Source organism: Acartia tonsa, chromosome 12 (assembly GCF_053477335.1).
Source record: "Acartia tonsa isolate MP-2025a chromosome 12, ASM5347733v1, whole genome shotgun sequence".
NCBI lineage: Eukaryota > Metazoa > Arthropoda > Copepoda > Calanoida > Acartiidae > Acartia > Acartia tonsa.
In genome coordinates this window covers 26,361,070-26,388,203 of record NC_137271.1, presented here as the reverse complement: position 1 = coordinate 26,388,203, position 27,134 = coordinate 26,361,070, and the positions used below count along the sequence as shown (strand labels likewise).

General features: G+C 32.1%; 1 protein-coding gene across 1 annotated transcript in view; it reads right to left on the bottom strand.

The window, feature by feature from the left end:
* Positions 1–27,134, bottom strand: part of LOC145333414 (uncharacterized) — a 56,900-nt gene that overhangs the window by 8,194 nt on the left and 21,572 nt on the right. The window contains exons 2-8 of the mRNA XM_080178532.1: positions 13,892–14,776; positions 13,420–13,466; positions 12,359–12,898; positions 11,965–12,033; positions 11,029–11,122; positions 10,493–10,609; positions 10,121–10,221 (exon numbers count right to left, since the gene is read on the bottom strand). Coding sequence (XP_080034658.1) covers positions 10,121–10,221; positions 10,493–10,609; positions 11,029–11,122; positions 11,965–12,033; positions 12,359–12,898; positions 13,420–13,466; positions 13,892–14,776 — 1,853 coding nt within the window. The remainder of the gene's footprint in view (positions 1–10,120; positions 10,222–10,492; positions 10,610–11,028; positions 11,123–11,964; positions 12,034–12,358; positions 12,899–13,419; positions 13,467–13,891; positions 14,777–27,134) is intronic.

Genomic DNA, 27,134 nt, shown 5'->3' with positions numbered 1-27,134 from the left:
GTTTTTTTATAACGTAGTAATTAGGTAATAAACACATATTTTAAATTCGTATTATTGACAAAAAAATACCTCACTGTCTGCAAAGGGTTGAATCTCATAGGTTATATAAAATAATAATATCCTTTTTTATTGTGTTGAACAATAAATAACCCACTTTGGAGAATTAGTTTACACTTTTATCAGACTGTTTATAAAGAAATATTGCGTCTTTATTATTTACAAATTTGTAATTAAAGGTGGGCGAGAGATGGGCCATTTAAAGTTAATTGGATACTAATAAAAAACCTGTTTCTGGCTTTGTTATTGTATTTGGTTTTCAATAAAAAATATTGCTTATTTTATAAATTTCTAAGTAACTATACATTGGATTAAAGCAAGGATTATGTTAAAAGTCAGCTTAACTGTTAGGAAAAATCTAGAACTATGTGAAAAAGTTTAATTTTAGCTATAATGGGAGAAAAAAGCAATTTAATGCACATTTTATATAATACGGAAAATTTCTTCCTTTCCCCGTACCTTATAAAAATCGTCAGAAAAAGCCGTTTTTTTAAGCAAACAAAAGCGCGTTTTGCTCTATCTGTGAGAAATTATGAATGAGATAATGTTAAGATTTGATATTAAGATGAGAAAAATTTACGTTCACAGTCCCTTTAATAGTATTAAAATTGTAAATTGTTTCATTTGGTCATCCTATTATATAAAGCATAGTTTTTTTGTCTGGAGCTTAAGATTTCGGTAACTACCAATCTTATTGTGTTCTCCCTTCAAAAGAAGCTTAACATAGGTCCTAGGATTGGTTAGGCTATTTTTCTGCCCCTTCTTACCCCTTTGAAATCAGAGTCTCTAGAGTCTAGGAGCGCATCCGCTCGTAAGACACTAAAGGAAAACGTTAGGGGGGTTGTTAATGATTGTGTAAATTGATTGGATGAAATTGCGCTGTTGTAATAATCTGCAGAATGTGAGGCTTTTAGAAAAAAAATAACAATTGGTGGAAGTGATGTAACAGCGATAAGAATAATAGCTAATCACTCTTTACATACATTTAGAGATGGACATTCAGACTTCTTTTTCATCTGATAAAATTGTTTCAAATAAAAAAAGTAGGGATAGAACAATGATTTTTGATTTGATTATCTTCCCCCCAATCATGATATACAATTTACCCCTATCTAATAACTAAATTATCGATTGCTAAGGGTGTAATTTGTGAATATAATCATTATCTAAGATTTTAGCCAACCAATGGCAGATGCGATGCATGTATTTTGTTTAAGGGGCAATTAATTATCTCCCTCTTTCTATGAGGAAAGTAAAAAAATAGCCTAATACCTGTCCCTACTCCTAAATACCCGCTTTTATATTGGCTTTCTTTTTTAACGAGCAAATTATGTTTATAAAAGTTTCGCATCCCTTACTCTAAATATTTGGAATGCACTTTTAATGACTTTTATTATAGAAGTCATAACCTTTTAAAGTGAAGGATAGACATTGCACTGTAAATTATATTAGTACCCAAAGCTTTTAAAACACATTCTTGGGTACTTCATTAAAATCTTTATTATTTGAATCAAAATAGCAATATCCTTACATTTCAACCAAAAATTTTAATCAACAAAAGGAATAATATTGGTTTTTATTGTGGATGTATCTCAACCTATTAGTTAATGTCCTATCCCTAATAAATATTAACGGTAAAAATAATATTCTATTGCGTTTTTACCTACATTTTTGTATACCTTAATCTTATCATTTTGTCATTTTCCAATGCTATGAATATAATCAGGTTTTCTTACTTTTACAATGTTTTGTAATTTACAAATCCAAATGGACAAAAAAATTGGACCTCAAAAATTGCTTCGTCTAGCAATTTAAGATAAAAATCAAATTTTCACTCTTAACCTTTCAAGACAAACGTTTATGTTTTCTGGACATTGCGAAATTGATTTTTAAAGACAATAATATAGACAAGATTTAAGATATTGTTAATTTTTTTGCATTACATTTATTCTAATATTTTATAAATTAGATATCAAAATTTTTTTTCCCAAAAAATATATTGGATTTTTAAGTACTAAAAAATAGGTGCTAAGGTCATTAGGGGCGAATCTTTTATGAAATAAATAGTAAATTATAAACAAATGTACTTTTGCCTATCATCTGTGATTCAAAAATGTTACTCTCAAACGAACTTTAGCTGCCTCAATTAAAAAATTTGTTTTAAACGAGTAGATTTAGAGTAGCCTCGCATTAAAAAAATCTTTTTGGGGCATTTAAAAAAGAAAGCCTTTCTAATGTCGTAAAATTCTAGATTAAAAAAGAGATAACTTTTTAAATATATCATTTTTAAAAACATTTAATGGCTTACCATATATAATTTAAATCAAATAAAAAAGAAAAAGAGAGAGAAAAAGAGAGATGGATAGATAAAGACAGAGATGGAGATAAAGAGAGAGACAGAGAGAAATATAAAGTGAGAGAGAAATATAGAGGGGGGAGAGAAAAGATAAATAGAAAAAAAAAAATAAAAACTTGAGTTGAAAAGGTTTAAAACTGTCAAGCTTTTTAAATCTAGTATTATAAATCTACTAAAATGAGTAGTTAAAAGGCTTCTGCATACAGGGATATGTCATTGCAGGAAATATTTGTCAACATTTTTAAAATCGTCACTAATCAGATATATGATTTTAAGAATTTATTTCCATGCATAGTAATGTGTTTTGCTCTTAAAGAGCATGGGCATTCTCCCTATTATTAAATTTATTTAAAAAATTTAAACCGGTTCTCAGCCATATTGACAGATCATTTATAGCATCGTTTTACAGACAGCTTCTGAGCTTTCCGCGAATATTAAAATCAAATCATAAAATCTCATGGTATTTTATTTTAATATCTGCGGAAAGCTGTTTATAATAAGATGCAATATATAACTATAACCACCTTTATTTTACAAGATGAACAAAAATCTAACGATTTTTAAAAAAGTTTTTTTATGTGCATTACCCATCCCATCTCTGTTGCTATATAGCGCTGGTGTGAAAAATATATAAACTATTGTGATTTTTTTTTGGCAGGAGTGAAGTAACTCCATAATTTTCAATAGCATATACAAAGTTTATTCTCATATAATAAATATTAAATCTTCTTGTGTGTACTGTAAGATCTACAAAACAGTAATCCTTATCTAAAGTGATAAGACGGCGATAAATTGATGTACATCCCCAACGATGACACATAAAATTAGTGGTTGAAATGCTTGAACCTCAACTTAATAAACAAACCAATCAAAATTCAGTAAAATTCCCCTAAGTTATTAAGCCACCAAATAAAAAAACGTTATTATTAAACTTTGGGGACTTGTACAATAAACAGCCCAATGTCCCCCCCCCTCCCTGATAAAAGCTGATAGCAATGCTACAAGGAAATAAAACCGTCCTTGTTTTGTTACAAAAAGTCCTGAGTCATGGTTTCTAGAAAGCTACACATACACACAAGTATCAAAAAAATTTTTTTTTATGTTTCAAAGTAAGGGACATGTTATAAGAAAAAAGTGGAATATTAAAGCTTTCCAGGGAACTAAAGGGATAAGACAACGACCGATAAATTGAAGTACAGCCCCCAATGATGATACACAAAACACCTCTTCTGTAGATTAAAATTAGTGGTAGAATTTTTAAAAAACTCACTTTATGAATACACATTCACTAAAGTCCCCAAAGTTGTTAAGACAACGAAAAAAAAAGATTATTGTAAAACTTTGGAGATTGGTGTAAAAAAACAGCCCATTGCCTTCTCTCTCTCTCTGAAGCTTAGTACGTTGACGTTGGTTTGAAATAGTTTATGTCGATAATTTGGCTTTTATTAAATGCTCAAGGAACGATATAAAACATTTAAAATTATTTATAATTGCAAGCCTAGTATTATACCAAACATTGGGTGTAAAGTCGACGTAACCAGCAAAGAATCACTGAAAAAAGCATTTCGATAGTATGTCAGCCATAAGCCACATTTATGAATACAACAATAAAATATCATGTTGACATAAATACAACAGTTTTTAAGAATCATCATACTTTGGTAAAAAATATTTATAACATGTTTTAGCGGCCTATAATTTAAGTGTAATAAATAATGGGCTGAAAATAGGAGGATTATGTCCATAAGTAGCGCAGCCATTTTAAAAGCCTTGAATTTTCTAGATGAAAAACGGATGAATTTTCGGTATTTGGCAAGCATTGTTAATAAATCACTGAATATGACATTTTCTTAGAAAACACAATGGATCATGAGTAATATATATGGTTTAATATATTAAAATATGTCAATAATTAAGGAAACTTTCTTTAATTTACCACTACTAACTGACGTACAGATAGGCCCAAATTAAAGAGTCGCTGCACTACTAAAGGTATACAAAAACTCAAAGTGCCAAAAAAAAGCTTTTGAATCAGAATTGACAAATTTATAGTGGAAAAGTGACAACTCATGTTAAACATTTTTGTACCTTTTCTATAACAACATTCTGGAATAGTTATTTATCAAATAGACATCTTTCCGCGGATAGCATAAAAAACTCCAAAGATTATTTCTAGTTTTGTATGCTCTGAGAGGCCTAGGGCCTAAAGATTGGACATTTTGTTATCTCTAATTCTTAAGTTTTGTCGTCCGTAAAGTTTAGTTCCCTTGATGGTTTTTGACTATTTTATTTTAAAAGCGAAGGTTTTTTATAATTAAAGTCGATCCGTACGCCCGTCAATACATAACGGGTAGCTCTTATCGTTAGAAAGAAACGATCAACCATCTAAAAAAATTTAGTACTATAATTTTTAGCAATATTTTTACGATACTTTCTTACAAATCGTTGAAGTTTCTACTTGTATTCTATTAGCATGTGTAAAAACGTGTAAAAACAATGATATCATCATAAGAATAGCGTTTTAAGAAAGTCTTGTTTTCTAAGCTCCTTCCGATTCCAGAAGCAAGAAATGAAGTCTTATATAATAACCAATGCAAAAACGCTTATTTCCTCCTACTTGGGAAAGCAAAAAATCAAATTAATATGTTTATATACAACAAGTTAAATTTTAAACATAAGCAAAAAATAACACTTTTGCTGCTTTTATGCTTATATAAATGATGTAAAGCAAAATTTTATCTAATTTAATCTGCGCTTCTTGAGAGCATAAACTTGTCTTTAAGCTTTCGTAGTCCAATAAAGCTTTTCTTTACCCAAAAAGATAAGTTAACTTTTATCGGTATTTATATCTTTTCTGGTTTGTTTTACAATTAATACTTTTCTGTTACTTTTTCTTGACGCTTTTAAATGTGGTTTTTAAATTTGTATGGTTCGTAAATTATATGTGAGAAAAACAAAATTTTAAGGTGTGCTTTAGTTTAAACATAATAAAATTATTTAATCAATTTTCTCGTATTCATTCGAAACCGATTAATATCCGGTGGATTACAACCGGTTCTCATCCATACGAAAAAACTATGTCTAGCATCGTATTATATGCAGTTTTCTACGAATGTAAAAATGTACAATCATAAAATTAAAACCAGTTTTTTAGCCCGTGCCTTCGGCATAAAATAATGCAGTCTTTACTTTCTTTTTCTACTATTCATTTTTAGAATACTTGAACTTAACTCTCTGTTTATGAATTTTTTTTTCTAAACCATAATTATTATCATATTAAATAATACGTGTTTTTCAAGTCATAAATTCATTTTCAAAGTTCTTTAACCTCCTGGCTTTGTCATTAGCCTCAGACTTTTGAGAATAAGGCAAAATGTAGCATAAAACCATCATTAGCAATATATGTGAAGCTTCCTTGAAAAGTTTAAATAATTAGTTTAAAAAGCTAAACTTATCCTTTAGACAAGACTTTTACTTCTTTTTCAAGAAGACTTTTAGCATGTAAGCCTTCCCTGGAACTGAAAAAAAGCCAAAAACCAGACAAAGACAAGTACTAAGCTTCTATGAAAAGCCAAAGTTGATCGGTCCAGCCATTTCAGAAATCCCTTGTTTATGAAAAAAAAGATCTTACTAATTTCTATTCTTAACTGGGGGCTTTTCCTATAGACCTATGTCTGGAAAATAGCTTAAAACCATCCATAGGTGGATATAAGGTTCAAAAAGGTTATAGAAAATGTATTTTTTGTTTATTCTCAGACAAGAATTTTTATATCATAGCTTTTCTACTCTATTTTGCTTTTTCCATTAAATATGATGTTTTTATCATGTAATTATTCTCTTTCATACTAATACATATAAAAATGATATAAAAAAGGCAGCCAAATGGTTTTAAACCATTTTCTCCATCTTAAAACAACACCATATGTTCTAGATGTGCTTGAAGGTGTTCATTTAAATATGTTAAAAATTTGAAATAGCTACTTGGCTATTTTGACTATCAATTTTGATAAGGATTTAAATTAGGATTATATAATTTTCTTTGTTGACAACAAATACACTTTGCTTTCATTAATTTTAATACTTTTCATTTAGTAATGTTTTATTTGTCTAGTTGAAAACTAAAAAAATGTCTTGCAATTTTTGCTAAAAATGTGTATTTTTTAAAAATTATTGGAACACTACCAACATAACCATTGAAGTAAAATAACATCAGGTGGTGGGGGTAGGTAGGGGAAGAGGGCAGATACGGGGGTAGGAGAAAGCTCAGAGAGAAGGAGGAGGAGGGGGGAGGTGGAAAATTTGTTATGACTTTCAAGTATAACATAATACCTTCGGTAACACACTCACACACGCCCACACACACACACTCATACACATACTCACACACATACTCACACACACACACATACACACACACCCACACACAATAAATCAAATGTATTATATATATATCTGGCTTCTGTTATTAATATAGTAGCAAGTTTTAAAGGTAATTTTTATTTAAAACCTGCATTCTCGGTTGGAAAGTGGTTGATAATACCTAAAACCTTGTAATAGCTTAAAACCAATATGACATTAAGAAAAAGAATAGAGGGGTGGGGACTTTGTGCCGGCTTTTAATTGGGTCTTTGAATATCAGCCAATAGCGTCGGAAATATTAACACAGCCAAGTTACTACAAAAGAGGAGAAAATAATTTACTAGCAAACGAGAAAGGTTTCCACCATTTGGGTTAGGTAGTTTATACCTTAATACTTATACATTTATTATTTCTAAAGTCAATAGAGAACTTACATAACCAAATCTTACTAAACTCATAAATATGTTAAACAAGGCTTATTTTTGTCATACTAGCCTACCATTGGTCAATTAAAATATGTATTGGCCTGCCAATTAGTCTGTGTATTGGTCTATCAATGGTCATTTGTAATGTATGACGTTATTTTATTATAGGCAATATAAAGATCTTTAATTCAGTGGCGTGCACAGGGTTTGATCAGAATGTGTGAAACTTGTAGAGGGGGAGGGGGAAATTAGGTTAATATAAATTTCGCACGCCCATTATTCAATTCCAAATTTTCTCAGGGCTATTTTACAAGTTAGATAAAAAGTAATAACAATTAGTTACCATGTCGTAAGAAATTAAGCTTTCTAATTCTGTTTAAGTACAAGTACATACAAGTATAATGAAAAATATACTGGTACCCAAGTTTTGTACAGACGTCCTCTTTACTTAATAACTTTGGGTACTTATACAAAATCTTGATTGGTTGATCCAACTAATAATTTCACTCTACAGAAGGGGTAATTTTATTTATCATCATTGCTTTGTCTTTCATTGTCTTATGCCTTGAAATCCTTTGATTTTCCCTTAGGTGATTAAACAAAAAGTTGGGTATTAATTAAAAGATTTAGGCTTTAACCCAGCTTTTTAAGATGTACCATCATTACCGAAAATATATCACATTATTAAAACACATTTTTTGTATATAGGACTTTTTGTTTGTTCATTAAGATCTCGCTACCCACTGTTAACTTAGCTCTTTATTTTAGGGTAGTTCCAAATTATTGCTAGGATAGATTTAAGCTTTTTTAATTTGAATTTTTTGCGTGGTTTTAAGCTATTTTCTTAGCTCTTCCGCCTACTAATGAAACGGTGCCCTTAAATGCTAGGGGCTTAAGAACCACTAATGCAGAGAGAGGGGACACAGCCATTAGTCCCTAAAGTATTATAATAAAGATTTCTTATTTGTTGGCTTAACAATTTTGTAATCGTATCTTTATGCAAATATAAACACCATACTATGTTTTGAGAAAGAGATCGCACACCTTTTGGTTTGTTTCTATCTTTAATACCCGTAAAATTAGGTTACATAGGGATAAAAACCATTCAAAGATTTGAATCTGGTAATGTTTTTGTGTCTTTCTTTTTGGATGTGTAGCATCTCTATTTCAATTGTTTATATCGACTATATTTTATTTAATAATAGTACTTATAGCTGATATTTAGAATAAATGATTACATTTTGGGTATATTCTTATGTTGATGTAATAACAGCAAAACAGTTTTACAGAGTAGCCTAAAGGCATAAAAACGCGTGTAATAATTTGGGGAAGGCGAATCTGTCATTTTAGTTCAGCCATTTGAATCAAAAATAATTTAGCCCCACAATAGATTTATTTTCAGTTACAAGGGATAGTTAAATTTTCAGCTTTTGCAAGCAAAATAAACAGCTTACTATCAGTTTAGCCGTTTTAGAGATATTAAGAAACACATACATTCAACGAAAACTAACTAAATTAAACTAAACTATGCCTTTTTATAAGCATTAAAAACAACAAGTAAAACAGCAAAAACTGACAATAAAACATTACCATCTTTTACTCCCTGAAAGCTTTTTGTTGATAAACAATTAATCTTCTCCTAAGGAGAGAATTTAATTCTAGCTTTCTAAAACGATGTTTTTACTGGTAGCAAAAATACTCTGTAATTTACTATGAACGCATGGCAGTTGGTATTTTTTTGAGGTTTTCACATGACTTTCATGTTGGTTTGTATGTCCTATGTAAGAAAACTGAATATGATGATTCCTAGTACAGTTAGGTACAATTTAGAAAGCGTAGCAACTCTATAATCATTATCATAAAGCCATTTTAAACAATGATTTTATTACATTTCTCTTAAAACTCTATTTTTGTAAATGTTCGTTTGTCTAACAATCTAATTAAGTAAGCTTCGATTTTATTGATGGTGTCATCTTTTTAAAACAGGAAAGAAAAATACAAAAGTAACGCAGCTTCTTTTAATTGATTTTCTTAATGATTTAACCACGATATAAGTTAAGAAATAAAAGATTATTTATTTCAATTGCTTAAAATTATTTGGATGTTCATTCGCTTTCGCATAGTTAAAATATTTATAGTGTTTTACATTCGCCAAGAAAGAATCATCATAGCAAATAAATAAGGAGATTTCTAATAATACCAGCAACTATGCCCCTAGAGGCCTCTAGGAGCACTTTCAATCTAAGTGTTTAAAAGAAAGAAAGATTTCTCTGGGAAAGGTTGTGGTGCCAAATAATAATAAACCTTTCCAGGACCGATGAGAGGCTACACTGTAATGGAAAACCATACCAGTCCAGCGGTTAACAAAATTCTTGTTACTTTTAATTAAGGATATGCAAAACTGATGATTTATACAGTCGCGAAAGTGAATCCACACTAGTTTGTCCATTTATCATAGGATATAATTTGCTTGAAATCATTAGTGGAAAAGAGATGGACTTAATTGTTCTCAATAGGTATTCTATTCATTCTTTTAATTGTCAAATGTTTGTTTTGTATTTAATAATTACAAATCTGTATGTTTGTCTGTCTGTCGATCTGTCAGTATGTTGGTTATTTTTAATATCATATACCGGTCGTTTTATTCATTTTTTTTTTACCTTTTTTAGTTCAGGGATTTAAAGGGATAGGACAGAAAATAAATTAATGGTAAATACAATCACAACTTTGGTAGATAAAAATTATTGGTTGAAAAGTTTTTCAAACTTTGGGTACTAGCGAATTTTATAATCCAAAATCTCCTCCCTGATGAAATCATTTCATAAATTTATATATTTGGTAGGGGTGTTTAAATGCCCAATATGCACTTTGAGGAAAGGCACCATTATCAATTGTTATCTATCTATCTTATCTATATTCTTACCCGTTGTTGAATAATCTGTATGCGCATGTGGACGTTCGGAATTGCGGCTAGTTCGTCCTCCTCATCTATAGACATGGAGCTTCGCTTCCGAGAACTTGGTCCTTGGTAAAAAAAATTATATAGTTGCTGCGCTTAGACATAATGTAAATATGAAAATGGTCCAAGGAATGTCATCTTATTTGGTTGGTTTTATTTGATCAAGTGCTAGAAGCGGGGATAAGACATTGGAGGTTAAATTGACATACACCACCAACTATGAATTATCAAAATAATCTGCTACCAATTCCTTACAATCTTGAAATCATCTTATTAGTTAACGTGTTAAATGTTTTTTTTAATGCAATTAATTTATTTTATATATGAAAGTCTTACCTAACTCGCCATTCGAGTAGACGGTCATCTTACTTGGCGAGCCCGGGCAGGAAGAATCGGTCATTGTGGGCGAGTACGGCGAGCTGACGGTCACGTAGCTTGGTGATAAGTCGGGCACTGATTTGATCATGTTTTTTTTTTATAAAAGTTGAAAAATAGCGGCGATGTAAAAATTCACATTAGAAAAATAGCCTTAAAATGATAATCAAATAAGTAATCTATACCCAAATTTATTTAAAGCAGTTTTGGCTTTGAAAGCTGTAAACATTCGAAAAAAGAAAGATTTTTAGATTAATTATACCATAATTAAGTCCCGGACTAACAAACCTTGTATTAATTTTATGATAATTTAAGATTTGCAGACAAAATTCTGTAATTCGATGCTATAGATGATTTTTCAGTATGGCTCATAGCCAGTTCTAACCCACCGAATATTAATTGGTTTCGACGCCATACTGGATTAAGTTTATTTAGATACAGGAAAATCACAAAACGAAGAAAAATTGTACTAGTTTCAACTGTATAAAAAGCCATGCCTTGCAATGATTGTTCTTGAATGGTGAACACGTGGCTGTCTGTTGTTAGAATGGAGGGGGGCAGCGTAACGCCGGAGTCTGTTATATCCTCAACCTTAATCAATAAATATAGTTCATTTATGTTTAGATACTTTAACACATAGATAGATGTTTGGACAGACAGACAGACGTGTCCGTTGTTAGGATGAAGGGGTGGGGGGGGGGGGGGGCAGGGATATACCGGAATCAGTTATATCATCAACCGTAATTAAGCAATATAGTTAATTTATGTTCTGATACTTTAAAATATGGATAGAAGGACTGATGAATAGACGTAAATAAGGATTGTCAAAAAGACAGATCGACAGGCTGACATACAGACGGACATACGTATAGATAGAAGTAATAACAGAAGGAAAAAAGGGCAGACAGACAGAAGGACAAAAAAGAAGTCAATATTAATTATAAAGTTTGTCATTAGGGAAGTTGAATGCAAAAATACTCATTGTAATAGAAAGTTATGTACCAAAATTCCTTGGAATGCCGTTTTCAATTGTGCAATCAATCAATCATATAATTAATCTAGGAAATAAGGTCGACAACACCCATAAAATGGAGATATTTGCAATTAGAAATAAAGTTGAAATAATAAATTGTGCACATCACATGCAGATGCTGCGCATACAGTGCCTTAGAATGCCGTTGTTAATTAGGCAATCAATCAATACAATTAATTGTTCTGTAATTTCTAATAACAAGAATGAAAACATGCTGTCTGTATTTTATAGTAATGCTGGACTTAATTTTCTTTAAGTTCTTACTGCCAATGGTAAGATTTGAGCCAAGGCATTCACACTGATTATACTAATGTCAAGATAGAACTATTGAGTGACATCTTTATGACGCTGTCTGGGCAGATTTTTAAAATCATTACCCTTTCTAAAAAGTGATTATTACCTTAATAAAATCTGGTTCCACCAAGCTAGTTCCAACGCAATTAGACAGAGAGGGTGTCGTTGGCTCCAACTGAAATTTTTAACAGTCAAACTTTAAAGTAAAATAATAGAGGCGGCACGAGGTATAGGTAACTCTACCCACGGGTTGGAGACCCTGTGCAAACTTTCAATTGGGCCTTTGATTATCATACAATAGCGTAGGAAATATAAACATAGCTGACTCGCTACAAAAGAGCAGAAGAAAAAGGTCTCCACCACTTGGGCCAGGTAGTTGTTTGGATTATATATCTATACTTATAGTTATTAGTCATTTATTTTTTCATAGGAATCCCCAATATTGAGCATTACTAAAAACATATAATGCTTCTAAAAGAATAAAGAAAAATATATTTAACCTTTATAAATCCTTGTAAGGCCGATGGGGGCAAAGGTTCCACCAGGTTTTTCAGGGCTGCCGGGGCATTCGCAGCATTGTTAAGCAGCGTAGCCGTATCCCCACTCAAATTCGGCAGCGTCAGGCCCAACGTTTTGATATCCGCCGGTATCTCAATGTTAAACGGCCGACTAACAAACTGCGGCCGACTTGCGGACGTTGTAGTGTAATTGGTGACGTCAACCGCTGAAATTAGACCCTCGTTGCTGCGGGTTAAGATTGCGGTTGCAGGGGATAGGTTAGCGGTGCAGGTTTGGAGTAGGTTGTTGTTGTTAAGAGGCGTTGTGGTGATATAATGTGACAGGGAGGTGGACAGAAGGTTTGATAGGGAATTGTTGTTGCTATCATTCAACATGCTGTGGTTGGTCACTGGGGTCATGACAACATTGTTGTTGGACACAATGATGTTGTTATTATTGTTGTTGTTTGATTGTTCCATGGATATTGGGGTGGAGATTAAGGTGTTGTTGTTTTGAATGGTTGTTACAACGCTTCCCTGATTATTTCAAATATATAATAGATTCGAAAATAAAGGTAATTAACAGGGAGGGAGGGAACATTAGGTTGTTTATTTATAATATAATTTTATAATAACCACTTTGGGGACTTAATGTCAAACAATTTAGGTTTTAAGAAAGCCTAAACCCCCCCCTAATCATCTTTAAAAGCTTTCCTAAAAAGCACGACTAAATTTTACTATTATATTCCGAGATATTTAACTACCGACGCAATAAAACAAACTGTAGCTGGATAAAGTGTCTCAAAAATCAACCATGTGACGTCATAAAAATGAGGGAGATGAGAGGTGAGGTGGGAAAGAAAACCCCTAAAAAAAGATGAATAACCCCTATTTTTTATGACGTCACATGGCTGATTTTTAAAGACACTTTGTCCACCTACAAATTAACTGCATTACATAAAGTGATTTAAAGGTTTTTATTGAGCGGGGCTTCCCTACACTTCATTTCGTGTCTGTCGTTCGGCAATGCTCTAGTTTCTATTAAATATTCTAAATCCCTGATTCATGAGGTCACCAAGGTCTTCATACAAACTTTGAAATGATTCCAATCCTAGAAGATCCATGAATTATTTACTTTTAAAAATTTAAGGTAGATAAGTTTCTTTTTCGGTTACCATATTTTTTTCACTTGAAATACAAAAAAGTTTTTTTTTGCAATTTTTTGTGTTTAAATTTGATGTCTAAGTTAAAGACAAAAAATGACCTCATACTGGCCTTCCATTGGTCAACTAAAATATATACTTGCATACCATTGGTAATTTAGTCCATGTATTGGCCTATCATTAGTCATTTGTATTGTATGACGTCATTTTTATAGGCACTACAAAGAGCTTAAAAAATTACTTGATGTTAATTTCCTACTTAGAATCACATTAGAGTGATAGAACAATTGTCAAAAAATCATTCTTTTCTTCTCTCTTTTATTAATATATAAAAGCTACCAAAGACATGATTTCAAAAGTAAATATTCCATGCCTAAATCTAGAAAAGCAGGTGTAGAAGTGACTGGTGATGATTGTGTTGAATGTATAGAAGCACATGAGCTCTCTACAGATGATGTCTCAACCGACACAGAGGGCACCGAAGCTGCAAATTGGAGGAGGTTTGTGGTATAGGCTCCGCCCCCTAGGTTTGTATCAATCAATGTTCCGATTAAATCAGGGGGTTTAGCCTCCCCCCCGGCCCCTCCGGGTCCCGGGTCAATCTGTACCGCTGAATAAATTATGCTTCCCGGAAAGTCTGACTTTAGGTTTATGTTATCAAGGACCTGCAACGGGGCCAAGTCAGCGTTATCCGCCAGCCACTGTTGGGTCAGACTGTCTGGACACTCAAAGTTGTCCATTTCATCATCTCCGTCGTTGTCCATTATGTCTTTTCTGTTGCTATTGCCACCAGATCTGTTGCCACTGCCGGCATTATTGCCGCTTGTACCGCTACCAGTCCCGGTACCGTTCCCGCCGCCAGAACTGTTGCTTTTGTAACCACCGCTACCGCCTCGTGTGGGTCCATGAACACCGCCGCCATGTTGGCTGCCGCCATTAGCCGCAGAATAGCTACCGGTTGCTGCGCAAGTAATTATGACAGGTCTATTTTGACGGCGGCTGCGGCCCTTTTCCTTACGATGTCTGTTCAACCTTTTGAGCACCGTCACCCAAAGTACAGAATCTGTATATTGTGACGATGGTCGTTTTCCCGGGTCCGTGAATTTCGGCGGGAAAAAGGGAAATTTGACGGGCTTTTTCCTAGATTTTCTTTGTTTCCTCTGGCGCGAATTGTGAGGAGGTGATAGTTCTTCTTGAATATTTTGGGAGGTTGAATTCAAGCTGTCTTTCTGATGGCCAATGGAATTTGAAAACAAACCTGAAATGCAAAAATCTGAATTAATTTTAGAAATTTTCTATCTGATCTTTCATCTATGATAAAGCCTAGCAACACATGTGAAGTAAATTTAAAAAAAAAGGTTTGTTGTTAATATTGCATAGCTTTCTAATTGTGTGATATCATTTCCACCTAGATATCACAACCAAGTGTTTTATATTAGCCAAAATGCAGGGATAAGACAATGGTCGATAAATTAGTGTACAACCCCAATGATGATATACAAAATTACTCCTTTAATAGATTACAAATAGTGGTAAAAGTCCCTAAATATGTTATGCCAACGAATAAAAAAACGTTATCATAAAACTTTGGGGACTAAGGTAATAAACAGCCCAATGTCATCTCCTTCCCTGGGGAACTGTAGACTTTTAAAATAATTAAAACTATGCTTTTTGCGGAAACTTAGGCACAGATTTTCTAATGCATAATACACTACACACGGTTAATATGTGCATTACGATTTGTAAAAATCATTCTACAGGGTGTTAAATACCATAAATAGATAGGTGGTGGTGGGTGTCTATAAATTTTGTCCAGTAATTTATTTCGAACCCCCTTAACAATTGGTCAAGTTTTTAGGGAACCTTATATGTGTCCTGATCAGTTATTTTGAGGGTTAAGGAAAAAACTTTAAAGCTAAATTTTATGTGAAAAAGGCACAAATTCTAAAAATGTATTTTTTTCAAAAATAATGACAAAAAAATCATTAATTAATCATTATTTAAAGTATTTTTTCTTTTTTGTTTTGAAAAAAAATTATCCAAATAAATTAATTATAAAAAATTAAAATTATTTAAATTTAAAACATCCTGTATTTTACATTAATCTTTGCCAGATAAGCAGTAGACTAGTCATTAATTACATATATTTATATTCTTCTATTTATAATTATAAATAAAATAGACTGATGTACAAAGTACAAACATATGCTTTGAAAATATAAGGCAGTAATTTAGAGAGATAAAAGGCTTGAATTTTAAAATTACCAGGGAGGGGGGGGGGGGGGTGGGACAGTTTGCTATTATAGTTTCCAAGCTTTTATCATTTTCTCTCACTTGTTATTTTAAAAGTTTTAAAGACCATATAAATAACTTAAATTTAATCCTTACAATAAAGTTAAAGGATCTCTATCTGTATCTCGATACCGAATATCACTAACCGCCGAACCGATATGATTAACCTTTACAGTGTAGCATCTCATAGGTCCTGGGAAGGTTTATAGCTATTTTGGGGGAGGGTAACCACCACCCTCCCAAGATAAGCCTCTAGGGGCGTAGCCACTAGTCGAAGATAAAAATGGGAATATATTTTTTTTAAACAGTCTTAAAATTATCATTTGAGTTGCGACAAAATTTTGCGAGCACCCTGTATAATATGCAAAGTAAATATGACCACATTTTGACTAAGCAAAAATGCAATCTTAAAGTGCTGTTTAATCATTACCCTCTCTGTGTGGAATTTTAAATAGATTTTAGGACGTGCATTTGCTAGGAGCGATGCTTCTCTATAGATATTTTTCTATGTCTGTGTATCTGTAACGCTTTGAGGTTATTTAATTTTCTCAGCTAATGAATTAATTTTATTCCTTATTCCTTGGCTGTTATTTGAAATAGTCTTTTAATTGATTTTTTTTTGTGTATTTCTCGGCTGATAATAAAGATAGACTTCTTAAATTTAATTGTGTGTAAAGATTATCTTGCGAATTCGCATATAGTAACTAATTGAGTACATCAGTCGGCCAAAAAAATCTGGGAATCAGTCTACTTACGTTTTCTGTTGGTCCACTAAACTATTTGTTTTAAATTCTTATACTACTCTTTCTATGAATTTTGTTATCCTTGTTAAATATTAAAAAATGATTAAAGAGAAACTGCATATTTACTAGAGGATATCTGCTCCTGAGAAAACGTCTGATGAATTATCAACAGGTAATTATGTCCAAAAGTAGCGCAGCATTGCAGGGGTCATAGTGGATAAGACAATGGCCGATAAATTGCTGTAAATCCCCAATGATGATATGCAAAATTACCATTTCTGTAGAATAAAATTAGTGGTTGAAATGTTTGAACACTTAACCTAATGAATCAACAAATCATAATCTCTTTCTGGCAGCATTGGAAGTTAACAACAGCTAGACATAGACGTCCATGGGGGGGGGGGTAATGGGGCGATTATCCCCCCCATTTTTTCCATTTTACCCCCCCCCCCATATAGAATTTACCCCTACCCTGGGGGTGCCGTAGGCATCCCCGACTATTTAGGAGGGGGTATTTACCCCCCCAAAATAAAAAATCCCTGATAAAAATTTTTTTTGCGCGCTTAGCGCGCATTTTTAATACAAAATATTTAATAAAATTTAAATAACCCCCCCCAAAAATTTTACCCAGGGCCGGAGGTCAATTTTTTTTTTGGGGGGGGGGTAAACTAAATTTACCCCCCCCCCAACAGACTTCAGGAGGGGTAATTACCCCCCCAATCAAATTTTACCCCCGGGGTAAAATTTTTTTTTTTTTGGGGGGGGGGTAAACAATTTTACCCCCCCCCCCCCAAAAAAAAAAAGCTTGGACGTCTATGAGCTAGGATGTAATATAACAGGGAACTGTAATTCTAAATAAATTTTACTAAAATTTAGTTGATTTACAATACATAGCTAAACTAAAGTACTTTTAAACATAGAGTGAGGGGACATTGGGCTGTTTATTACACTAGTCATCAAAATTTTATTATAACGTTTTCTTAATAGTTTGCTTAACAGATTTGTGGTCTTTTGAATGGTTGGTTCATTTAGTTTAAACGTTTCAATCGCACTGGCTTGTTAAACCAATCGTAATCCATAAAGAGGAATAATCAATTTATCGGCCATTGTCTTATCTCTCTAGATCTCTAGACTTTTAAGTGTAGAGATAAAAAAGAACGGCAAAATTGTTTACAGTAATATTATATTTAGGTAAAAAAACGTAATACTTGTTCAGTAAATTTTATGTTATTTAAAATGCATAATAAAGAAAAAAAATTAAGATATTGCTAAGGTAAAATAAAAATGGGATATGAAAATTTTAAGATTTTGTTGCTAGTGACAAGTTATAAAATTAAACAAAATGTTTTGAATGAAAAAAACTTGCATTTCGATGAGAAAATTTTTGTTTTGTCATTCAAGATGTCTTCAAATCACTAACCAGTACCAACTTCCTCTCTTATTTTTGGAAAAAAATAATGTAAATGGTAATGGTAGTGATTATAGAGTTGTTACGCTTTTTAAAAATTGTACCTTATTGTTTTTATCGTGACTAGAGGCTACGCCCCTAGAGTCATCTAGGGGCACTTGAGGAGAGAAGAGTCGAATTTGATAACTCAATTTATTATTTTAGATTTTAAAAGAAAAATTTTAAAAAAAATCTTTTTTGGGGGGAGGGGTAATTTTTTTCTAGGGGCGATTTCCCTTCCCCAAAATAGTTATAAACCTTCCTGGGACCTATGATAAGCTACCCTGATAAGGAGAACTCGATCGGTTAGCGAGATACTTCGGTACAAACAAACAGACATTCTGTTACTTTAGTATAAGGATAATATTTTACAAAATAACAGTGTCCAAACTTGTCCACCAAAAACTTAACTGCATAAGTTACTTAATTTTAACATCCATTGTCTTATCCCTCGAGATCCCTGCTTTTAAAACAAACCGACAAAGCTATTCTTATCATTTTGGGTGTTATTTTGGTTATATCTTAAGAAATAAATAAGCAAAACAAGGATGACAATATAGTAGCGAAAGATTAAAATTGCAATAGAATCGTAAGCCCTACTAAGAGCATTACAGACATAACGACAGACAAGTTACACAGTAAAAACTGATTATTTAGGGGAAACTACAAAAAATTAGTATCCTCGATTCAGATATACGGACAACTGATGTGATTTATAGAGTAGCTTTGCTACTAACAATAAACAACTAATAAAATAGAAATTTTGCCATTTTTTTCTTTAACTTAATAAGTTACAAGTTAACAGGGATGACAATATTCATAAGCGAATTTCTTGAAACTATGTACATATATACAAGAGGGGGGGGGGGGACATTTGGCTTTTTTTTACACTAGTCCCCAAAGTCTTATTATATTGTATTCTTATCCGTTGGCTTAATAACATTGGGAACTTTTATTGAATTTTGATGAGTTGGTTCATTTAGCTGATTGTCCAAACGTTTCAACCACTATAAGCAATCTAGAGAAGGCGTAATTTTGGCTTTTTTTTACACTAGTCCCCAAAGTCTTATTATATTGTATTCTTATCCGTTGGCTTAACAACATTGGGAACTTTTATTGAATTTTGATGAGTTGGTTCATTTTGCTGATTGTCCAAACGTTTCAACCACTATAAGCAATCTAGAGAAGGCGTAATTTTGTGTACCATCATGGAGAATATACATCATTTTATCGGCCATTGTCCCATGTATAATATAGCTGCCCGTTACAGACGTAGAAACGTAAAGACCCATATCCAATATAGCCTCGCTTATACAAATGCAAATGAATGTAAAATGGCAAAATAAACAATAAACAATACAGACGGAGTTACAGACAAACAGACCGACAGACAAACAAACAAACAGAAAAAATCACATTGTCTTGAAACCAGAAAGCGCAAAATTGAATGAGACAAGTTTTCTGAACTCTGTTATTATGCATCTAAGAAGATTTAAGGCATCAGTATTTTCTGAACTATGCCTCATAGCTAAGAAGGCACTATAAGAGTGAGAGAGGGAGAGAGAGAGAGACAGAGACAGAGAGAGAACATCGGACATTGAACTTTTGATTTAAAAATCTCGCAACTTGTTCAACCAATTGACGTAATAATAAAATGAAGAAAATGACAATTATGTCCATAATTAGCGCAAATGTAAGCTATGAAAAAAAACTTTTTGTAACAATCAACTCTATAATTGAAAATGTCCAACTATCTTTCTAAAGAAAAAGAAATTTATTTTTTTGGCTCCTATTCAAGATAAATGGCTGGTAAAGATTATTTAAAACGATGAGCATCTAGTATATAACTTATTTAGTCCGTTGGTTTATCGTTTATGCTACAAGTAACAAAAGTTCAACACTCTCTTTTTTTAACTAACTTTGTCCGAAAGTCTGATAATTTTGATCTTAGCTAATCATGAAAGAAGTCACCCTTAATTTTAAAATGACATTAACGCAAAGTAAACATGTATCGTAAAAATATTCCTAAAGTATGGAATGATTACTTATAACAAACAAAGTGCTGCGCCCCTAGCACATATATACATAAGATTAGGAAAAGTAGAAAATAATTTTTTAAAATTCCAAGACTTTTATCTAAAAAATATAAAGTCTAAAATCATCCTGGGATCTATGTGAAGCTTTCTTATAAGCTATTAGTAGTTACCAAAATCTTAATTTACAGTTAGGACCTATGTGAAGCCTTACTAAAATGAAGAAATCTATCGATTAAGTAGTTATTGATTACTTCAACTACAAAAAAAACCTACTTTACAAAACAGAATTTTTCTATATTTCTTTATAATCTCCATTATATATTTTAGGCCTGTTTCCCTTTTCTTACACCAATATATACATTTTAAGTACATTTGGATTTTTATAGAAATTTTCATAGGCAAAGTTATTACGATATTTACGTTCAATATATGGAATTATAATATGGCCATGGCTGACATATAATCGACATAACGATATTCTGATGACACTATGACTTAGTTACATGGTGATATAACACAAAATTGCTCCTTCTGTAGATTAAAATCAGAGGTGAAACGTTTGAACATTCAACTTAATTGACCAACTAATCAAAATTCACTAAAGTCCCAAAAGATGTTAAGCCAACGAATAAGAAACTGCGGGTATAGTCCCTTTCGTGACATCGCTTCTTATGGGGCGATTTTTCGTATTTTTCACAGTAGATTTTCTCCTATTTCTAGCCCCTGCGGGGGGCTCTAACCCTGCGGGGCCAATTACCTAACCCTGTGGGGCAATCACCTAACCCAATATAACCTAACCTAACCTAAAATAACCTATAAAAAGCCATTTTAAAAATACGACAAATCGCCCCATAAGAAGCGATGTCACGAAAAGGACTATTCCCGAAACTGCTATCATAAAACTTTGGGGAAGGGTGTAATAATCAGCCTATTGTCCCTTCTCTATTTGGATATAATAAGTAAACAATTTGTATCAAAGTAATTAATGCTATTTAACTCACTAGCGGCTTCGCCCCTGGCCTCTAGGGGCTTTGCCCTAAGAGGTAATTAAAGAATAAAAAAATATTTACCTCTGGAGATGCCCCCACAAATTTTTAAATAATTTAAAAAAATTGAGGGGGGATTTTTTTCATTTTTGGGGGGTTTGGGGGTGTCCCACCCCCCAAGAAAATAGCCTAAAACCACCACAGGACCAGTAGGTATATTCCCTGAAGAGTAGAATCCTATCGGTTCAGTGGTTACCGAGATATTAAGGGACGGACAGACGGATAGACAGACGGACAGACAGACGGACAGACAGAAGGACAGACAGACAGACAGACAGACGGACGGACAGACATCATTCTACTTTGTATTATAGATTGTTAAAATCTAAATTATTTTTTTACTTATCAGTTAAGAACAACAACTGTTGACAGGGGTTATCTTAACCGAATTCGTCCATTAACCCCTTTATATTACAGAACTGAGAAAAATACAATCATAATTTGGTAATAACCGGTCCGTAGGCCTTTGAAGGCAGTAAGCGTCTTACCCCAGGCCTTCTGCTTAGGCCTTTCTTGAGACAACCAACCCTTTATGTTATCTACCCTCCCCCCCCCCCACCCCAAACCTCTCCCCTACTATTTAATAGGCCTAATATAGGCAGTTTCTATAGACATTATAAATCTAGAATATAACAGCACACTTGTAAGCTAACAGGAACTGTAAATTTGCTGTAATTAATTGATTTTAAAGAACCATTAATAGTGTTGGGCCCACACCTTCAAAGGCTTGAATCATAACCCTCTCGTTTGGAAAACAAGGATGGCAACATCCATAAAATACTCAGCAATCTAAGTTAATAGAATGAAGATACTATATATATCTTTGTTTCTGTCTTTCTGTAATGTAAATATTAAACTTAATAAAAAAAAATAATATTTGAGGACCTGGCTAAAGTAGTGCATATAGTATTATGGTTAAAAATGCCCCCAAAACCCGTTTAAAGAACTGTAAAGTTATGATTAAAAATTACTAAGAAACTCGTCTAAAGTACTAAACTCACTTCTTTGTCAATATAATTATTAGAGTATATGTCTTGCCAACTTTTTATTTTCATAATTCGCTCTCTACCTATCTACCTATCTATCTATTACTACAGCAGTAATTACCATCTATCTATCTATTCAACACATCTATCTTTTAAAATTATCTATCTATCTATTTTTCCCAACTCGGCCAATTTTTTCTCTCTCGATATTTTAAAATTTCTGTTTCCGATGCATTTTCTGGCTACCTTTAACTATCTGTTGCTATCTAAATGTCCATCTATCTATCTTAATTTCTATCTATCTATCTATAATATCAGCCCTAGTAGTTCTGGGATAATCTTTTCTTGTGGGAAAAAAGAATGTCTTCTCACGAGGCCTCATAAAATCAAAACATTTTTAAAGCGCAGCTACTCATTAATTTGCTCTGTTAAAAAGTACGTACTTGCCTTTATTTTGCTTTAATATTTTTTGACAGTCAGAAAGAATTAACCCCTTTTATTTAATTCAAGTCGATAAATAGCATGTTTTGAATGGACGAAAGGACTTCTTTTTGGTAACAATTATAGAATTGCTGCGCTTTCTAAGTCGTACCTAACTATTATAGGAATCATCATTCAAAGTTTGAAATCGATAGGACAATTCTGACCTATTTAAATTTACGAAAAGAGCTAACAGTAAAGGATAGGCGGACGTATCGACGGACCGACCCTAATTAAAGAAAATCTTCCCTTTAAAAACACCAGAAAATTATTCTTAAGCAACTAATAACTAATGGATACAGCCATCCTTGTTTTTTGGTATCAATGAACTATCTTACAAAGTAACAGCGCGTCCGTCAAAATACATTTTAATTCATTTAAAATAACAATAATTTTTGTGGGAAAAAATCTTCCTAAATCTACAAATTTTCGGATGCATTGCATAGTAAGATTTAAATTTTTCATTTTGAACATAAAACTGTAGATTATACTGGTACCCAAAGTTTAAGCAGCACGTTAGTTTATCTATTGGCTCAAAAACTTTGATTGGTTGATACAAACTTACAGTGTTAAAATTTTTCCACTAATAATTTAAATCTACAGAAGTAGTAAATTTGTTTTTCATAATTGGACTTTAAAAATAAATTTTTCGTCTATTGTCTAGCATTATTTAAAAACATGTAAAAACATTGGTCAGTCACTCTATATATTGGGTATGTCCGTCTAATAATAGACTAAACATCAGCTAAAAATGCTTTCATGTGTTTATGTTGAGTCATGTAACGGTCAAAAACTGCTTCTAGTAGAAAAATATATGTTTTTTTTATTAAGAAGAATTATGGTTTTTAATCTTATTTTTGGCATATCTGACATAAAACTATTTATACATGTTGATCTGTATATGAGTTTTTTAGATTAATTATAGATAATTTGAAAATACAACTTTCGCTAAGAATTTTAACTTCTAAAAACATGATTATTTTCTATAGTTTTTTATAAGCATCGTATTATAGACAACTTTCCATGAATATCATAACCAGTTTTTTAGCCCCGAGGTGCCAGAGGTATTAATTTTATGATTTTAATTTCACTATTCGTGGAAAATTGTCTGTAATACGAGGCTATACATTTTTTTCAGTATGGCTAAGAACCGGTTCTAATCCAGCTGGTATTATTTGGTTTCGAAGCCATACTGGAAAGATTTTTAGGAAGTTAAGCTTTATTGGATAGGTATACCTTACAACTTCATAATTTAATTTAAAATCTAATAATTTGATTTTTCATTTTTAAATCCTATAATATAAAGATGTATTTTTTTGTCTGAAGATAAAGATCTCGGAAAATTCTGGTCCCAATTGGTTGTGTTTTTCAATTTTAGACTGTTTTTTTACCTCTCCTAGAGGCTATTGGCGAAACAACAGGTATAAACTAAAAGAGAAATTAAGTATGTAAGGTTTTAAAGTATAATGTTTAAAAATTTTAAAGTTTTAACTGGCTTTTTATATATAATTAAGCAGTTAAAACTAAAAAGGGTCGTACAATTAATAGTTTAAAAAAAAAGTTAAAGACTAACCAAGACTTTGTTGAAATTTTAAAGGAGCAATGCACTTTTTACACAATTGTATCTACATTCTAAAATTTTATCATTCTTATTAATTAAATTTTAAATGTACAGCCTTTTTATGGTCAACATAGCCTCTTTATATAATTTTTCAAGCTTTCCCCCCTTATTTTTTTCTCGCTTACTAAAACGTTAACCACATATATACTAAAGCGCTGCTATAATGATACCTTCAAAATTAGATACTTAAAATGCATGGATCTTAAAGGCTAATGCAATGCACGATAAATTTGATCTTCATACCCAATGACTGTAATCAAAATTTCCCCTTCTGTAAATTGAACACTATTAATTTAAACCATTCAAGATTTGATAAGTAATCAAAACTTTGGGTACCAGTTTAATTTAACTTTTCCCCAAAATTTTATCTTTTTTTGTTATCTTTAAAATGTCTTATATAATTATCATAGCTATAATATCTATTTATATCGTTATTATGATATCCGTCTAAAAATGATAAAAAAAAACATGGCAAAAAAACATTCAAATTGTCTATAATGTCAATTTTCTGTTTATAAAAATGTTAATGATACTACTTTTTCATCATATGCTTATATGCCTATAAAAACCCAAAAATTTTAAAAACAGCAACCTTTCATAAAGTCGGTATAAATCTTTGATATTATGCCGTAACTTCCCCTTTGCATTCTTTTCGTTTTAATATGCTATTGTTTTATTTTACGAATATGAAAAATAAATATATGTATTAAGTATAGATGTATAACACAGACAACTACCTGTATCCAGCAAATTGGTGTATACCCCTTTACAGTGCATCGGATGTGTTAATATTTCCGACGCTATTGGCTGATATTCAAAGACCCAATTGAAAGTCAGCACAGGGGGTCCATGGGGTGGGGGCATACAGTAATTTAACCTCTGCCCCCTCTATTGTTTAACTGTAACATATAAAACTGGATTCGGATGTGAAAATATGCGAAACTGACAACACATCCTATTTGTCCTGCAAAGGGCCAAGGGGCAAATTTTTCCATCCCTATATCATTATTATCATTTCAGGGATCTTAAGGAATAAGACAATAACCGTTGAATTGATGTCCATCGCCAATGATAGTACACAAAATTAAACTTTCTGCAGATGAACGAATAAAAACATGTTATTATAAGTTTTTGGGACTAGTATAATAAACAGCCCAATGTTCCCTCCCTCCCTGTTAACATTTGCTTCTATTTTCCCCATCATCAACCTATTTGCGCCTTTTTATGTAATATTAACTGCATATTATGACCTATTTTTAAAAGCGAAGCTACTTGGTAAAACTTATAATTGTTAGTTTATCCAAAAAAATTATTCTAAATTCAAATATCACTAAAAATAGATATAAAAGCAAGTTTCTCCCCACTTAAAAATTTCTTAAAATGTGATTAATCTAAAAATTACGTTAAATGTCCCTTTTAAATGGAAATAAAACAGAATTTTAATTATAACATTAACAAGGATGACTACATCCATATATTGGTATTGAATCCAAATTTTATCAAAATATCTATAATTATCTTTAATTCAAGGGATCTAAAATGATAAGACAATGTTCATTAAATTGGTGTAAATCTCCAATGATGATACACAATATCACCCCTTCTGCAGCGTAACATTAGTGGTTGGAACGTTTGAACACTCAATTTAATAAACCAACCATCAAAATACACTAAAGTCACCAAAGTTATAAAGCCAACGAATAAAAAATAAGAATAAAAGTTTTTGATCTAAACATCAGCTGAACAAAAAAGATGTGTTATAATTTTTTGTCTATAAAAAAATCGACCAAATGATACAATAGCTTCGCTATTTGTAGGGTAAATGCTACTCATTAATAAGGTGATTAACTTACGGAAATAACGTACCAAACAACTGCATGACATAATGACAGGGATATTAGGGGAAAAGACAATTGGCAATAAATTAATGTACATACATCTCTAATGATGATAAACAAAATTGTTCGTTCTGTTGATAAAAATTATCAATTGAAAAGTTAGGACACTGCTAGTTTGAACAAACCAATCAAGATTTTTGAAAACTACACAGAGATAAAAAAAAATCAACGAATAAGAGAACGAGTTTACTAGCATGTTTTGTATAATTGTCCTCTTTTGAAGGCTATTATTTTCAACTTTTTGGGTCCTTTTATAAAGCAAATACAGGACTTTTGTTAAGATATTAGGGCTTTTGGGATTGTTAAAAATGGAAACATAGGGGGGTTGGAATAATCCCTCCCCTCAGCACACTACTGGTCTTAATTACATCTAAAATAAAACTATTTGAAAGAGCAATTAGGACAAAATTTTGTTGATGGGGATAGGGGAGGGGATAGGCTAATAGACATAAAACGGATATGCAATAAGTCAATATATATATATATATATATATATATATATATATATATATATATATATATATATATATATATAGAGAGAGAGAGAGAGAGAGAGAGAGAGAGAGAGAGAGAGAGAGAGAGAGAGAGAGAGAGAGAGAGAGAGAGAGAGAGAGAGAGAGAGAGAGAGAGAGAGAGAGAGAGAGAGAGAGAGAGAGAGAGAGAGAGAGAGAGAGAGAGAGAGAGAGATAATAATATAAATTAGAGTAAAAGAAAGAAATACTCACAAAACAAAAAAGAAGTTATTGTAAAGTAGCTCCACTGCAAATAAAATTTTCTCAAATATGGGAAAAAACAAATATGTGAATGATAATTGATAAATAATAACAAACAATAACAAAATATCATTGGGGGTGCATTCACCTCCGTATATTATTACATCCGCCTCGTGTTTTATATTCGCCAAAACTCACAATAGCAAATTAACAAATGCGGGCTATTAATAATGACATGTTTCTTTTTAAATGTGCTATTTTTGCTATTGTACAAATTTGCGGTTCTGGTTAATTGATAATGTGCTTCATTATGGGGAAGTAATAGTACACCATTATACGTCTGGTTGTCAGTCA